Here is a 17608-nt window from a genome sequence, read left to right on the forward strand (position 1 = left end):
CTGATGTGCTCCGGCAGCCAGGCAGCCCCCAGGGGAGTTGATGGAGGAGATTCCGGATGAGGCCTGACAGCTCCCAAGGACCAGATGACAGACATGGAGCTTGTGGGGAATGGGACTGTCAGCAGTGAGGGGGGAAGGGCAGGCTCCAGAGACTAAAAAGGGGAAGATGGTCTGGGGGAGGCAGGCTCAAGGCAGGCAGTGGGTGCAGGGTGAGGCCCTGGAAGGTCAGCACACAGGACAGACCCCAGTGTGTTGCTATGCAATCCCTCTGCCCACTCTACCCTGGAAAACCCAGCAAGGCAATTGGGGGCTGAGAGCCAAACTGTTCCCAGGACAGGGGCAGGAGAACAAAGTGTAAAGCCCTGCAGGAAAAATAAGAATGAAAGAAACAATTCCAGCACGGTGGAAAGGGGAGTGGGGCAGAGAGCAGGCAGAAGCATGTGGTTTCCTGGGCCTCAATTTCCTCCTCAGTGAATGAGACACCCACTCAGGCCACACACATTCAATGAACACCTACAAAATACAAGAATGATCTCAGGTGCCAGGGACACACTTGTCAACACACAGTCCCTTGCAAAGCCTGAGGGGTCTGCAGGTAGACCCTCAGGTGTTTCGGCCTCAGCCACCATGGGTGGCCCCCATGACCCCAGCCTCCTGGTGGTTGCACCCACGTGTGAGCAGCTCCCCTGGAACATGGGGGAGTGGCGCTGTGTGGCTGCTTCCAACCAGCAGAACATGGCAATGGTGATGGGCTGTCACTTCTAGCAGACTCTTCTCCTTAGGAGGCCAGCCGTTGGAGAGGTCTATGCAGGCAGGGAACTGAGGGTGGCCTCTGGCTAAGAGTCTGTGAAAAGTGAATTCTGCCAACAACCACATGGGTGAGCTTGGAAGTGGATCCTTCCCCAGGCAGGCCTTCAGATGAAACCCCAACCCTGGCCAATATCTCAGCTGCATCTGTGATGGACTCTGAAGCCAAGAACCCAGTGAAACCACACCCAGATTCCTGTTGTTTAAGCTGCTAAATTTGGGGATCACTTGTTACACAGCATTAGGTAACCAATACAGGGAGCCACCGGCAGTACACATAACTCCTAAGGTAGCCCCATCAGAACTTTCCTATCCTGCTTTGATTGCATCATGGTTAGCACCACCTCTAGTATCATTTGTTTATCCTGTTATGGTATGTGAGAGTACCTATTTTGACTTTGTAGGTCACAGAATCAGCCTTAACCACTCACCTCTGCCACCAGGGAGCAAAGGCAGTCATAGGTGACATGCACACAAATAGGTGTGTTGGTGTGCCAATAAAACTTTATTTACAAAGACAGGCCACAGGCCAGGTTTAGCCTATGGATTGTAGTTTGGCGACCTGTGTTTTAGGATAAAGTTAGGTTAACAATAATACTAAGTAAACAGTAGTAACGGACAGTGCACATACATGGCAAAAACTGCAGTGAATTGAGAGCAATGGGAGTTCCACAAAGTCTGAAAGAATCAAAATGAGGAATTTCCCTGGTAGTGCAGTGGTTAAGAATCTGCCTTCCAGTGTAGGGTGTGAGGGTCTGATCCCTGGCTGGGGAGCTAAGATCCCACATGCCACCGGGCAACTAAGCTCACACACCACAACTAAGACCTGATGCACCCAAATAAATAAATTTTAAAAAATGAGCCAGAGAGCTCCCAACCCACTGTCTTTTCACAACTACTTAAGCTAGATGACTTATTCATTTTTTTCTATTTTATTTTTAAATTTTGGTCACACTGCGCAGTTTATGGGATCTTCGTTCCCCAACCAGGGATTGAACCCGGGCCCTCAGCAGTGAAAGTACCGAGTGCTAACACTGGACCACCGCAGAAGTCCCTGGATGATTTGTTTTACCCAGAGCCTCTCAAAGGCCTACATCTCAGGCACTGACAGCAGGATGCTGAGCTGGGGGAGACGGGCAGTGGTGTGCCAGCCGGGCTTCACAACCGGCTCCTGCAGCCTCTGCCGATTTCCACGGTGTAAACACTCCTGAGGCGGCCAACGTTAGGCCATAAACACGACGCTGTTGAGCGCAGAACTGGGAACAGAGGTGTACGAGGTACCAGTTCTTACTAGCTGCCAGCCTGGTGGGCCTGCCCCAACCCCCACTGTCAGGGCTTGGGAACCATGCCTCCCTGGCCATCTTTGCAGCCTCAGAGCCTTGATATGAAGCCCCTGAGCCCCCGTTGGAAGCCCCAGCGGGACCCTGGTTCACCTCTCTCTACAATCCCCAAGCAGGGAAATTGTTGTAGGAAAGCAGATCCCCGATGTGGCGGGGGGGTGGGGGGGGTCTCACCCCACAAACTCTGACACTGCAAACCACAAAGCCTCTTTATTCAAATGCTGAATGAAAGCCTGCATGTATGTGTGTGTGTGAGAGAAGGGCTGATGTCACTGACCCCAGGAAGGGCAGGAGAGAGGAGATGGAGGTTCATTAGATTGTGAGGGGGCTTCCCAGGTGGCTCTAGTGGTAAAGAAGCCGCCTGCAACTCAGGAGCCACAGGAGACTCAGGTTCGATCCCTGGGTCAGGAAGATCCCCTGGAGGAGGGCATGGCAACCCACTCCAGTATTCTTGCCTGGAGAATCCCATGGACAGAGGAGCCTGGCGGCCTACAGTCCATAGTCACAAAGAGTTGGACACGACTGAAGTGACAGAGCACACTGTATGCACAGCCTGCGGAAGTGTCTGGTGGGGGCACAGGACCTTCAACTAGAAAACGCTGCAGTCAGAGGGGGTTATGAGGTGGAATCCAGCAACCTTGAAAGAACAGGAGGTTTGCAGTCAGACTCGCTGGTCTCCTGACTTTATCAGCTTTCTACAAATCAGCCCCAAACTAAGCCTATGAAATAATGAGCATTTATTAGCTGGTGGTTTCTGAGAGGCAGGGGTCCAGGACTGGCTAGGCTGCGTGCTTCTGACATCCCCTTCTCAGACACTGACAGAGAGGAGGTGCCCAGGCCATCAGCAGGTTCTTTCCATTGGTTCCAGATGGTTCTGTGGTGGAAAGGGATGGAGCCCAGCCAGGGTGATGGGTGGGCCCAGCATGTGCCTAAAGCATGGCTGGCCTCTCAGGACTGTCACAGAGATGACCTTGAAGCTGCTCCAGGATGTTGCAGTGTGACCTGGAGACCTGAGCTCCAGAGGGCAGGGGGACAGGAAGAAAACTGAGTCCCTCAGCTGAAGTCCTCACTCGCCCTGCCGGCCTGAGGGCGTTCACGCTTGTCCAGCTGTGATGCTGCTTGGTTCCAAGGCCTCTGGCCTGGACCGTGGCTGCAGCTGGCTGTGTGACCTTGACCAGGGAAGGGCAGGGGGGCCTCAGTTGCTGCCGCTGCTGTCCTCACTGTCAGAATACACACCCAGCTGGCTCAGGGAGGACGTGCCGGGCATCTGGGGTGCTGGGCCAGCTACCTGACCATTCTTCATTGCACCTGGGGGAGAGGCAAGAGCTAGTAGTCACCTTGGGACAGGTGCAGGCAGGCTGAGCCTGGGGGAGGCCAGAGAACAGGACCAGCCATAACTGCTTGTGTGCAGCCTTTCTGGAAAGTATCTGGCGGACCCATCACAGTTTAAACCCACACACCCCTTGACCCAGCAGCTCCACTTCTGAAATTGGACCCGGGTGGACACAGGCGCCCTGCTGGGGGTGCAGAAAATAGAAATGCTCCAGGTCCCAAGTGAAGCCAAGTACCATGGTGATGAAGAGGGGTGGACCTTGGTTCCACCACTCACCCCAGCTGTATGGTTCTGGGCAAGTGGCTCCACCTCTCTGGGCCTCAGTCTCCTCATCTGACAAATGGAGTAGTAACTGTTTTGATAAACATGGTCACGCATCTGTAAGGCTCGCTGGGTGCCAGGATCTACTGCAGGTGCCTGACTTGGGAGCATCTCAGAGAACCAGCCCCAAACTTTCTGAGGACCCATGAGGCCGATCCTGTTATCACCAGCATCTTCCAGGACAGGAAGCTCAGGCCCAGGGCAGGAGTGAGGGCCCTGGACCAAGGCCATGAGACAAGCACACGAAGGCATGGGGGGTCCTGCTCTTTCCACCTCACCCTAATTCTCCTCCTCCCTGGGGCCCGGGGGCCACACATAGCATTGGTGACACAACAGCCAAGATGTGGATGCACAGGACCCAACCTGAGAGGCTGGGGCCACTGTCCATGTATGGGGTATGGGCAGCCGGGGTATGGGCAGCCATGAGATCAGACAATTTATTCTACAGGCCTCTGAATGGGGTTTTAAAAGCGAGCACTTGCTCCTTTTGGGCTTCCCTGGTGCCTCAGTGGCAAAAAAATCTGCCTGTCAAGCAGGAGATGTGGGTTCGATACCTGGGTAAGGAAGATCCCCTGGAGAAGGAAATGGCAACCCACTTCAGTATTGCCTCGGAAATCCATGGACAGAGGAGCCTGTCGGGCTACGTCCATGGGGTCGTGAAAGAGTCAGACACGACTTAGCAACTAAACAACAGCTTGCTCCTCTTAATTAAAACAAAAAATTAAAACAGCCCTTCTAGCCTCAACCCTAGTTGGGGACACACCTCACCCTGCCGCCCCTCTCAACAGAACAGCACCACCCAGTGGCTGCCTGAGGCACTGCATGCAGCTAAGGGACTGAACCTACCTGGGAGGGGTGGGGCTCTTCCTCGCCGGATGCTGGTGTCCAGGCCTGTTTTCTTCACAACCAGGCTCGACAGCTGGGGCCTGCTGCCAAGGGTACCCACGCTGCGCTCCCAGCTCTCTGCCTTCCTCTTGGCTTTCGGGGTCTGCCGGGGGTGACGGATGCGGGATGTGACTGGGTGATTAGTCTCCGATCTGTCCCTCCTCTGGCCTCCCTGCTCTCAGTCCCCAGCTGAGCCAGGATCTTTACCAGCTCCACTCCCTGTGGTGTGACTAGCCCTTTGCCCCCTGCTCTAAACTCCTCTGTGGCTCCCCATTGCCCTAAGCTTGGTACTCAAGGCCTCTGCCAATTTTCTATCCCTTACACCCTACCCTTACACTTCCTAAATCACATACACCGAGGTTGCTCATCTCCACATCTGTACCCACAATGTTCCCTCCACCTGGAACACCTGCTTTGTTTTGAGATCACTTGGTGAACTACTCATTCTTCAGTACCCATCTCAAGTATCGGCAACCCCGAGACGCCTCTCCTCTCAGTTCCAGCTCGAGTGAAAGCTGCACGTCTGTGTCCACAGTGCCTCCACTGCTTTATTAGCAGCCTCCCCAGCCGCTGCGGGGTCCTGCCTGTTCACTGCTGAGTCTGTAACAGGAGCTCAGTCTACAGCCATACCACCCTGAACATACCCGATCTTGTCTGTAGCAGGTGCTCAATCAACATGTTTGAGGGAATGAAGGGGGATGCAGGCACCTCCCTGGTGCCTAGTGAGGGGGAGGAACTAGTTAGGAGGAGGCAGAAGGGGGCTCAGTCCACATCCAGCTCTTCAGTCTTAGCAGAAAGGACCCCTTTTATGTTTGATGTTTAAATACAGGAACTGGAAACCACTAGAAGCAAGAGGCCCTATTGGGGTTTGGGTGCAGGCGGAGCACGACGGCAGGGGGATGCCTTCACAGAGCTCACCATCTGGGGAGGAGAGAGGGTGGACGAGCAAGTAGATGGTCAGGACAACCACCATCATCTTTGTTTTTTTGGCTGTGCAGCATGTGGGATTTAGCTTCCTGACCAGGGACTGAAAACATGCCCCCTGCCCTGGGAGCATGGAGTCTTAACCACTGGACTTCCAAGGAAGTCCCCAGACACCATCGTCCTAATCAGTGATGGGAAAGAAAGAAGTCAGGGTGATGTGACAGTGTGGGGGTGGGGGAAGGGGACAGCTGCTGTCGATCAGGTGTTCTGGGGAGGAACCTGGTGCTGAAGTCAGACACAGAGAAGTCAGCAAGCGAGATCGTGATGTGGACTGAGCCTGGCCCATCTGAGGGGGCTGGCACAGCTGAGGTGGGGGCAGGGGGAGGAGGAGGACACAGTGGTCACACTGCATTCCCTCTGTGTGCTGACCAGGACAGGTGCTGTCCACTGGGGTAACAGAGAGACCAGCAGTCCCAGCCGAAGCTTGCTCATCTGGCACCACTGAACTGACTGCTGGAATTAATTTCTTTCCTTCACCTTTTGTCAAACACCATCACGGGTTCCCATTAAACGAAACCCAGGGGACAGAGGGGTGGAAAGACAGATTCTTCAGTAAAGTTACGGTGAAATCTGTGTAATGCATAACAAAACAAAAAAGTCCACTATCAAATTACCTACAAGCAAGATAACCAGAAAAGACTTAATAGTTATCCAAGACTATAGCAACCTAGCTTAACCACTGGGTCATCAGGGGGAGGACTTCCCTGATGGTCCAGGGGTCAAGATCTGCCTGCCAATGCAGAGAACAGATTCGACCCCAGGTCTGGGAATATCTCACATCTCAAGGGACAACTAAGCCTGCACACCACAACTACTTAGCTCATGCGTCCTCGGGCCTGTGCTCCAAAAGAAGAGAAGCCACAGTAATGAGAAGACCTTGCACTGAAACTAGAGTACACCCCACTGGCCACAACTAGACGAAGCCCACTTGCAGCACTAAAGACCCACGGGGGCCAAAAATAAATAAATAAACAGCAGCAACAACACAAGACTAGGGGGAGGGAATGCCCTGGTGGACCAGTGGTTAGGACTTCCTGTTTCCACTGCAGGGGGCACAGGTTCAATCCCTGGTGGGGGAACTAAGATCCCACATGCTGTGTAGTGCTGCCAAAATAAAGTAATAAAATAGACTTAAAAGAAAAGACTGGGGGGAAAAATCATACAAGGCCATATTGCTTTGAAAGAACTTTCAATCTCTTATTCCACTTGAAAGAAATAAACAAACAAGAAATTTTAGGTGAATTCTGAGGGTTGATTATGCAAGAAAGACAGAGAACTCTGATCAGGGGATGCAGCCTCAAAGAAAATATCTTGGTTCTACATCAAAAGGTTGACAAGTGAGAGTGCATGACCCCCAAACCCATCCTCTTCAGGATTCATGGCTTGAACATGGCTGCCCCTGTGAAAGACTACGTTTCCCAGACCCCTTTGCAACAGGATGTGGGCCGGTGGTTCAGTTCTGACCAATGGGGTGTGAGCAGAAGGATCTGCTCAACCAAAGGTACTGTTATCCTTAATGTCCTCCCCATCCCCAGCCCTTCCCACTGGCCAGCGTGAGCTGCCCTGCATTGAGGGCATCATCCTCAAAGGGGATGGCAAGACATTGAGGTGGAGGATGCCCCGGACAACAGGGTCCAACTTCCCTGTTCAGCATGGCCATGTACAACTGTTATTTGATAGAAAAGTAACCTCCATGCAGTTGTGACTGCTGTTACTTTGGGTCCTGTCCAGTGGCTGGACTAGTATTTAACTAATACAGACCGGGAACATGCTTTGAGTTATAATAAAGTTTCTGGGGTCTCTGCATTATTTACCATTTCCCATTTTAAGCCCCTCCTTCGATTAACCAGAGTGGCCTCAATCACCTTGGATAAGACAGCTGTGGTGAAAAATGCTAGACAACCCCCTATCCCCAACCCCCGCAACCCTCTTTTTCCCTTCTTTCTGCTAATAATAGCATGGACAGCTCCCAGCCTCCCTTGCAGTTCAAGGCGGCCACATGACTATGTCCAGCCACTGGGACTCCACATTCCAGGGGAGTGGGTGTGGGGGGCATCTGAACCTGGGCCTCCAGGCACTGGCGGGTGCTCCTCCACACCCCCTCCGCCTTCCCGCAGCCAGAACCCCGGGGTGCTCTGAGCCAGCTGTGACCACAGAGCTGGCAGCCATGCTCCAGGACAGGGCAGAACTAGGAGAAGCGAGGAGCCTTGAATCCCTGAAATGACTGCATGGAACAGGGCTGCCAGGGAGTCCAGCTCAGGACTGTGAAGTGCCTGAGAAATCAACATCTGCCTGAGGTCTCTAAATCCAGCGAGTCTCCTTGTTTCTGCAGCTGCAGAAGGGGTGGAAAACTACAGCCCTGGATTTGCAGGGCAGGAATAGACTGGCAGACATAGAGAACGGACTTGTGGGCACAAGGCAAAGGAGAGAGTGGGTCGAGTTGGGAGAGAGGCACTGATGTATATACACTACCACGTGTAAAATGGATAGCTAGTGGGAAGCTGCTATGTAACACAGGGAGCTCATCCTGGTGCTGTGTGAGGGGTGGGATGGGAGTGAGGGGATACACGTACACATACAGCTGATTCACGCTGTTGTGCAGCAGAAGTTAACACAACACTGTACAGGAATCATACTCCAATAAAAAAATAATAGAAATAAAAAGAAAACCTTACAGTCCTGGAGGGCTGCAACCTGTTTTTGTAAATAAAGTTTTACTGGCACATGGCCATGCCTACTTACTCGTACACGATCCACGGCTGTTTAGTGCTACGACAATGGTGTTGAGCACTATGGCTTGGGCTGTCTGTGGCCCTTCAAGACAAAGTTAAGCCAAGCCCTGGCTTGCCCTGTCCCTGCTTCACCTGAGAGCATGTGGGAATGCGGGTGGCCCCACTCACCTCATCCAGGATGGCAGTGGGGTTGGGCCGGAGGGCTGGCTGGGGCTGGGTGGGGCTGGTGTCCTCCTCTGAGTCAGAGTCTTCAAGGAGTCTTCTTTTCCTTGATTCCTCCACTAGCGCCCTGCAGGAAGGAACGTGGAACTTGGGGACATGCTTTTTTGGGGGAACAGTGACCAGGACCCTCCGCCCCACAATGAGGCACCTGGTTTTCCTTTCCTAGCCTCACTGAGTGGGGGATGGGGTGCACAAATATCTTTAAAAAAAAAAAGTTCTTTGTCCACTGAACCCAGTGGCGTGGTTAAGCACTCAGAGGCTGGAACCAGCCTGTCTCGATTTGAACCCCAACTGGGGGACCTCAGTCAGGGCTGTGTGTACAGCTCCTCATACCCCAGTTCCCTCGACCACAATGGTGGGTCCAAACTCAAACTCAGAACAATGCCCACATCCAAAACGGGCTCAGTGAGCGCAGACTCCTCTCACTGTTAATCCCGGTCTCACTGACCTGCCAACCCAACAGCATTGGCTGTCCACCTACTCTGTGCCCAACCCCCTTCCAGGCCCTGAATGCAGAAGCCAAACTGAGTCCCTGTTCAGATTTTAGGTGATGAAGGACAGAAGACATCAGGAAAGGGGTGAATCAGCAAGAAGGTTCCAGAAAGTGGGAGGTGCCCAGCAGAAGCATGGACAGAAAGGCTGAGAAAGGCTGGCTTGCCAGGCCAGCCCTCAGGGGCAACTGGACCTGGACCCTGGGGCTCCCGCTACTGATGGGAGGCTCCCTGCCCCAACACTATCTGGGCAAACAAGGGGTGCACTCTCCTCCTGGAGTCTGGGGGCTTGGCCAAGCTGGGCAGGTGCCTGCGTGACTGGCCCCCAGTGAGAACCCCAGGCTAGGCCTCCCCAGGGACCACGCCTCATTCACGCCATCACGTCTCATTTTGGGGGAATTAAGCCCATCTCATGACAGGCAGAAGACTCTGAAATTTTGTGCCCAATCCCCCAACCCTGCCCCTTGCCTTTTCCTGCTGTTGATTTTTCCCTGTAACTTTTCATTCTAATTAACCACTGAACCTGGGGGTGGTCCTGGGGACCCTGACACAGATGCCACAAGAGAGAAAACAAGATGGGGAGTGGGATATGGGGAAGGCCTCTCCGAGATGGGAGCCATGCAAAGATCGGGAAGGGGGATTCCACGCAGAGGGAAGGGCACTGCACAGGCTGCGAGGCGGGTGGGCAACCCCGGCCTCCTCTGGCCTGTGTCCCACTCACGCCATCTCCCGCTCGTCCTCCTCCTGCTCCTGCCTCTGCCGCTCCTCCTCTGACAGGCGGTGCTGCCGCAGCATGGCCTCGAAGTCCACGTGGGCCTGCCGCTGGTTCAGGTCTTTGAGCTCCTGCAGGTTCTCCAGGACCTCCATCTCCAGCTTGGAGTCCTTAGTTCTGTTCTCCAGCACCTGGTGGGGACCGGGGCACAGAGGTGGGGCTAAGGGAGCTGCGACTCAACCCCCTCTGCCACCCCGCATGGTCTGCCTGACCTTAGGGCATCACCATGGGCAAGGGAAGGAACCCCCAACCCCGGGCCCTGGATGCACAGCGCCTGGTCCCTTGGCTGCACCCACTTCATGGCTCAGAACACTGAGGCTTGGGGAAGGGGAAGAGATCGCCTGAGACCATGTGGCTAGTCAGTACTGGAACCAGGTGGCCTGGACTTCCAGCCTGGCTCCGTCACTAAGTAAAAATAATATAAGTTAAAAAAAAAAAAATGACTCCCTCCGTCTCGGACTCTAGACCCAGGTTAAGGGACTCAGGTGATAGGTCAGGCCCATTCTGGGCAATCCCCCTTTCGTGAGGTCGTCTGGGCCGTAGTTTAATCTTAACTTGATCATGGGAGTAAGATCCTTGTATACGCAGCCCTGGGACTACACAGCACGTGTGACTAGGAGGCAGGGGTCTTGGGGACATCTTAGAATTCTACTGACCATTCTCCCCACCCCAACACCCTGCCTGGAGGGTTAAGCAGGAAGGGGAATCGACTCCATCGGCACCCACACACAGGCAGGCACATACACACACACGCACACAGGCGGTGCCTGACTCACCTTCATGGGGTTGTTCAGCTCCTCGTCCTCCCGCTCCTTCTGCACCCTCTTCTCCTCCTCCTCCAGGAGCTTCTCAGCCTGGAAGTTCCTCGTGGCTCCATGCTCCATGGTGTAGTCTGTGTTTTCAGGGTCTGTCTGGGAGGAAGGACGGGCAGACGTCAGCTCCTATGTCTCTGAGCATTAAAAGCTTCTGCTGAACAGTGGCTAGCAGCCTGCAACACCTTCTTTCCCTGTTTCAGGCCTCTTAACACTGATTCTTTCTTTTTCCTGTCTTATTGCTTTGGCGAGCACAGTTCTTTCTTTCCAGTGCTCCTGCCCCTTTCACAGAATCGCTGAACTCCCTAGCATGGATTTTCAGATACTTCTCCACCTGCCCACTGTCCCTCTGCTGACCTTCACCCTCCACATGTTTGCAAATAAGTTTCTAGGTCTCTGCACAAATCTTTTTTTTTTAATGTTTTCCCCACACAGCATCACATGCAGGATCTTTATTCCCTGATCAAGGAACGAACCCATGCTCTGTGCAGTGAGAAGTGCAGACTCTTAACCACTGATCCACCAAGGAAGTCCCTGCACAAATCCCTTCTGTATGTATGTGCACACATGTGCACTTGACCTTCCTCTGATTATAAATTACACATCGACTATGTATAAAGCATGGTCCTATTTGTGTTTATAAAACAGAGAAGCAATATATAACATGGTATCCTGGATGAGACTCTGGAACAGAAAGGTAACATTAGTGGCAAAATTGAATCTGTGTCATGTCTGGAATTTGGTTAAAAGTAACAATCTAACAATTCAGTGTTGGTTTCTTATTGTGGCAGATACAAAGTGGAAATGGAAGATGTTAACAGGAGGGGAAGACGGTGAGGGGCAGATGGGAACTCTCTGCTATCTCTGCAACCTCTCTATGAATCCGAAACTACTCCAAAATAAGATATTTACTGTTTAAAAGAGACCAAGGAGGAGAGTGATCCTTGTGTGCACGTGTATCCAGAGCACACTTTTTTGAAAACCATACAGGAAACTGTTATAAGCGTTTCTATGCCTGGTGACTGGCTGGGCAAAGAAGAGTCGTCAACCAATTTTCCAGTGTCTACCTGCTGGAGTTCTGTTTTCACCACATGCTCACAGACACACAAACATACATATGTAATCCTAGTTATTTCATCAGTTGAAATTCTTCATTAGAAAAGCCAACTTATAACATTCTGCCACAGCTTTTCTAAACTTTAAAAAACTAATGTGTATTCATTAATATCTAAATATATACATACTTCACCACGTAGGTAAAGAAAACGTTTTTTCTGGAGACAACCTAACTCTCTATTAGCTAATGAGCAGACAAACAAAATGTGATCCAGCCACACAGTGGAATACTGCTCAGCTTTAAAGAGGAGAGAGGCACTGATACTTGCTACAATATTCTTGAACAAAGGGCCACACAGTGTGTGATTCCTTGATGTGAAATGTCCAGACAGACAAACCAGAGACACAGAGTGTATTCGTGATTGCCAGGAGCTGGGGGAGGGGACGGAGGTTAATGTGGGGGTGATGAGAATGTCCTGGAATTAGAGAATGCAATTTAGCACATTAGGAACATACTGAAATGCACTGAATTACACATTTTAAAACAATGGTTTGTATGGCATATAAGTCATATCTCATAAAACTGTGTTTAAAAAATAAACAATTAAAACATAATGTATTTTTGGTTATTTTAATAAAATCAAATGTTTTAACGGAAGAAAAAAGTCTTTTGGCAAAAAAATACTCAAACAGCAGAGAAGTACGAGGAGAAAAAACTAAGTTTTCTTCGTCTCTTTTCCAAATTCTTTTTTTTTAACCCTTTAGTTGTAGCACGCAAACTCTTAGTTGCAGCATATGGGATCTAGTTCCCTGACCAGGGATGGAATCCAGGCCCTCTGCATTGGAAGCTCGGAGTTTTAGCCACTGGACCACCAGGGAAGTCCCTCAAGTTCTTAATACCACCCTTAGGATGACAATGAAAGTAAAAATATGACTACTATTAGCCATGAAAATTTCCAATGTGCACTAGCCTGTCCATCAAACCTCGTCACTATATATCTAGGTTGCTTCTTGGTTTTCTGCCTTTATAAATAACACTCCTGTTAACTGCTCCTTGAACTTCTGCTGTTTCCTGGGGAGAAGGTGAAATGGGATTTCCCTGGAGGGAGGGGACAGGAGTGGTGACCCCCCAGTGGAGGAGGGACCGGGCTAGGTGGCTGCTTACCTTGAAGGTGATCTCTGCCAGGCAGCGCGTGCACTTGATGTAGAAGCGGAAGATGGGCAGGCCTAGGTAGGACTCATTCTGCACTGTTTCTTTGCGAGCATTGAACTTCTTGCCCTTGTAGATGTATTCTCCACACGTCTTACATCTGTGGGGAGGGACAGGGACTCAAGTCACCTCGGTGCCCTGGTTCTTGCCGGTGGGACCCTTGAGCATTCTGGCAGATAACCACTTGCATACCTCCAGGGATGGGGAGCTCCCTCCCTACCAAGAAGTAGGTAAGGCTTCCCCTTAGCCAGCATATTCTTCTCACTAGTATCTGCCTGTCTTCTTGGAAAGCACCCAGACGACCAAAGCTAGGTGAGACTTGCCTGTCGCCCACTCGCAGAAGCCAGCCTGGTGTTCATGGGGCACCCTGACCTCCAGAGGGAGGATTCCACTTGGGGGGATGCCACACGAAGCGAGGCAGAGCTCTGGCACTCTGCCCTCCCTCAGCCCCTCCTGCTCAGCCCCTGTGCTCCCCAGGCCCAGTGTGCTGGCCTCCTGGCTGTTCCTACAAACACCCCAGCTCAGTCCCACCTGTGGGCCTTCACCATTGCAATTCCCATAGCCTGCGACATCCTCCAACCCTTAGATTCTAGTTCCACTGGTATTTGTTCTGATATTTCCCTAATCACCCAGCAAAGCCCCCTCCCCCTTTCCCCACCACCATCCAGTCACTCTCTTGTGACAATCTGTGTGTCCCACAAATGCTTTGCATGAATGTGCCAGAGCACTTGTTTATTATCTCTACTCCTCACCAGACTAGGACTCTTGGGGTCAAGTCTTGATCCCCCCAGTGTCCCTGGCATTCAGCAGTACCCAATAAATGACTGCTGAATAAAAACAAATGCATGAAGGAGAAAGAGAAGACAAGCAGATCAGTAATGTGTAAACACGTGCTGAACTTCACTAACAAAGGTGGCTTTGGTTACCACTTCATTTCAGATGTGCAAAGATGAGAAGAACTGTGGGGCTGGGAATTGGTGAGGTATGATAATTTACAAGACAGTACAAAGGACGAGGTCTGGGGACTAGTGGCAGAGGAGGGAAGCATAGACGGGGTTGGGTGGGGGATCAGGAGGGTTGTTCTGAGGGGATGAAATTTAAGCCAAGCCTTGGAAGGTGGAAAAGAGCTGGCCATGTGAGAGCAGAGGGAAGTGTATGCCAGGCAGAGGGAACAGCCTGTGCAAAGGTCCTGAGGCAGGAACAGACAGGGCTGCTGGAGGAAATGAATGTGTGTACAGGACTCCGTCTCACACTCAAGCTTCTACTACCAAGACTGAGCTCTCAGGCACCGGGTGGGAGCTCTGAGCAGTCAGGAAGATTGATCCTCAACGGCAGGAAAGACAGGTCACCTGCTCACTGGGCTCATGTCTGAGCCAGGACTGGTGACCTGGTCTGAGGTCTGGGGACAGCCTGCTCTCTGTGGATGCCGGGCATGGGGTCTGTCCACCATGACCAGTGCAGGGGCCCTGAGGGGTCACTCACCTCATGTTGAAGGGGGCCATCAGCCGCACCACATACTGCCGATCTTTGGGCAGCTTGAGCTTGGGAATCTTCGATGGGTCAAAGTCAGGGGGGTAGTATTTCTGTGGGGAGGAAGGTAGTGTCAGGGGAGCTGCTTTCAGGTGCAAGGGAGGCCAGAGGCAGAGGGAAGGGCCTCTGGGGAGCTGTGTCTGGGTCCCTAATACCACCCCCAGGTTCAGGGTGTTGATGAGAGAACTCCTAGGAGGCTCACACACTTGTACTCATGGCTGCTATTCATCAATAGCAAAAGGACACAGAGGAAAACCAGCAAAGGCAACAAGGTGCATGAGGCAGGGCCCAGGAGACCAGGTACAAGCTCCCAGGGCTTTCTCCTGATGAAGTCAGTTCCCCCAGTGATATATTGTGACAACACATGTGAAATGTCTCCCAGGGGAGCTCAGGGGGACACAGCACCCAGGGTTTTTACTAGCGGCTGGTCGTACAGGCACATCTGCCCAGTCGTACAGGCACATCTGCCCAGTCGTACAGGCACATCTGCCCATACGATTCCAGGCTCCGGGAGAGGAGCAGATGCTCAGCACAAATCACACTGTTTATACAAACAGTTTAAGCACAGGGAGCCATTCTTTTCTGTGAACTGTGAGAAGCATCCTGAAATTCAAGTTCCCAGAAGCCAGCCAAAGTCCAGCATTGCAAGCCGGCCTTTCTATCTAGGGCAGCAGCCTCAGGCCTGCAGTATTAACTCTTTCTGCATAGGAGCCTGAGATGGGAGATGTAGGGAAGGAGAGCTTGGATTATGGAAAAAAGAACTACATATGATAATCCAAAAATAAAGCACGTTGCGTTCTGAACACTTCCTACGTGCCAGGCACTACATTGTTGTTTAGTTGCTCAGTCTGGTCCGGTTCTTTGTGACCCCATGGACCGTAGCCCAAAAGGTTACTCTGTCTGTAGGATTTCCCAGGCAAGAATACTGGAGTGGGTTGCCATTTCCTTCTCCAGGGGATCTTGCCCACTCAGGGATCAAATCAGCATCTCCTGCACGGCAGGGGAATTCTTTACTGCTGAGCGAGCGGGGGAGCCCCAGGTACTACACAGAGAGTTTGATGTCCGCGGACTCACGGAATTTTTGCAAAGACTCTATTAAATAGAGAAAGAAATGTGCCCATTTCACAGAGGAGGAAGCTGAGTTCTGGTGGTTTCAGCTACTCAGGATCACACAAGGTGAAGAGCAGAGCCAGGATTCAGAACCAGGGACATGACTCAGGAAACTGTGGTATAGTGATCAGAGTTGCAGAGCTGCGGGAGGGAGTATCTTGAGTTTGACTACTCTACTCTCTGGCTATCACATAACCTCTCTGGGTCTCAGTTTCCTCATCTAAAGATGGCATAACCTGTCCACCTGAGAAGATTTGATGAATATGACACTTCAAGCAGTGTCTGGGACAGAAGTATCTACCAGTAAGTTATGGAAACAACTGGCCTCTCAGTTGGATCCTCAGGATGGAAGGACCTTCTTGGACACGAAGTCCAACACATTGCACTGGGGCTGGCTGGGGCTGGAGTCCAAATATAGGTGTTTAAAACATTAGAGCACTGAATCACAGTAAGGGGCATCAACCTGACCTCGAAAACCTGGGCTCCGAGCCATCAGTCTGGAGGTCTGTTCTCTACTTCGTCCTGACATCCTGGGCTTACACACTCCCAGGATGGGGAGCTCAACCCCCTTCCCGGGAGCACACTCCTTCCTGGAGAGTGGGAAACAGGGACTCAGAATTCCGGAGCGCTCTTCTCCAGAAGCTGAACCCTGCCTTCCCGAAACCAGCTCCACACCCCAAGACTCCCAGTCTTCCCCAACAGAACTGGGATTAGTTGATGCAATTGGAAGGATCCCCTTCCAGCAGAGCAAGAGAGGTTAGCAAAGCCTAATCCCTCCAAGGAACACGCTGGGCTAGAACCCCAAGCGGGGCGGGACTTAACAGAGGAATGCCTCCTGAAGACGAGGGTGTAAACGCGAAGAACACAGAGCTAAGGAACCTCCGCCCTCAAGAGACCTATAGGATAATCCCCTTAAAAATCCAATCAGAAGTGACTGGGTAAATAGCCTGAGCTCCGCCCACACAGGTGACTGGGTACACTCCAGCCTTGAGGCTTAGCGAAGGCCCACCCTCCACTGAAAGTGATTGGGAGGAGTCTAGAGAGCCCCGCCCAACGGAAGGCCGTTGGAGAAGAAGACAAAGGTTCTAATAGGGTATACGTAGCCCCCCTCGACCCGAGCTCCGAGACGTCTCACCCCAGGTCGAAAACCCTAGTCGCCGAACACTTACGTTTAAAACTTTTCGCTCCGACATCTTCGCCTCCTACTGTTTTCACGCGCACAAGAGTACTGACTATGCTTGGTGCTTGTCGAACTTCCCCGACTCTTTGTATTTCCGCTTCCGTCACCTCCTTCAGCCGCTATCATTGACTGCAGTGTACATGCCTTGCCTTTTTCATTGGTTCTGATCCCCGCCTCTCAGCATTGGAGTCCATCTGTCTTCCCTCCCCAGTGGCAACCTCATCAATGTGCCACAAAGGTTCCGGGGTCGTTCTGGATTTGAAGTTCTGAGGAGCTTCGCCCCCTAGAGGTCTGTACCGGCAGGCGATTTCTATCCACTTTACCACCAGGGAAGTCCTTAAGCTCATTATTTTAAAACATTTATTAGAGTTTTGGAGATGAGAAATCTGGAATGGGTGGCAGGGCTGGTTCCTTCTGCAGGCTCCAGAAGAGAATCCATTTCCTCGTCTTTGCCAGCTTCCAGATGCTGCCAGAATTCCATGGCTGGTGGTCCTGCATCACTCTGATCTCTGCCACCACTGTCACATCACCTTCTCTGTCTCCCTCTGACCTTCCTGCTTCCCATCAATAAGGACACTTGTGATTATTTTGCAGCCCCCTGGATAATCCAGTATAACTCTACTTCATTTTCATCAACTCAGTGAAAGATCCTCAAACGTTAAGGATCCTGAATTCTGTTAAATTAATCACAGCTGCAAGGCCCTTTTTGCCATGTAAGGTACCATATTCAAAGGTTCTGGGAGTAAGGACATGGATATCTTTGGGGGAGGGGTCTTTAGTCTTTGCCACAGCTGAGGTGGTTAGGAAGGCTTCTTGGAGGAGG

At 51.8% G+C, this 17608-nt stretch overlaps 1 protein-coding gene across 1 annotated transcript; it reads right to left on the reverse strand.

Moving 5' to 3' along the window:
- Nucleotides 1–1289: 1289 nt before the first annotated feature.
- Nucleotides 1290–16961, reverse strand: YJU2 (YJU2 splicing factor homolog). The gene is made up of 8 exons (XM_061422620.1): nucleotides 16775–16961; nucleotides 14448–14548; nucleotides 12921–13065; nucleotides 10664–10798; nucleotides 9837–10018; nucleotides 8571–8691; nucleotides 4648–4789; nucleotides 1290–3455 (listed from the first exon to the last, which is right to left on the reverse strand). The coding sequence occupies exons 1-8, from the start codon at nucleotides 16796–16798 to the stop codon at nucleotides 3343–3345; spliced, it is 963 nt and encodes a 320-aa protein (XP_061278604.1). The 5' UTR covers nucleotides 16799–16961; the 3' UTR covers nucleotides 1290–3342.
- Between the last annotated feature and the right edge of the window lie 647 nt (nucleotides 16962–17608).

This window comes from Bos javanicus, chromosome 7 (genome assembly GCF_032452875.1).
Source record: "Bos javanicus breed banteng chromosome 7, ARS-OSU_banteng_1.0, whole genome shotgun sequence".
In the NCBI taxonomy this organism is placed as follows: domain Eukaryota; kingdom Metazoa; phylum Chordata; class Mammalia; order Artiodactyla; family Bovidae; genus Bos; species Bos javanicus.

What these genes read in the sequence shown, in the direction of transcription:
- YJU2 (XM_061422620.1), bottom strand. Translation starts at nt 16,798, where the DNA reads ATGTCGGAGCGAAAAGTTTTAAAC. An exon ending in CCACTGCCATCCTGGATGAG is followed by an intron (nt 4,790 to 8,570) that starts GTGAGTGGGGCC and finishes CACCCCCGGCAG; the next exon opens with ACCCCGAAAGCCAAGAGGAA. An exon ending in AAGAGCCCCACCCCTCCCAG is followed by an intron (nt 3,456 to 4,647) that starts GTAGGTTCAGTC and finishes CCTCTCCCCCAG; the next exon opens with GTGCAATGAAGAATGGTCAG.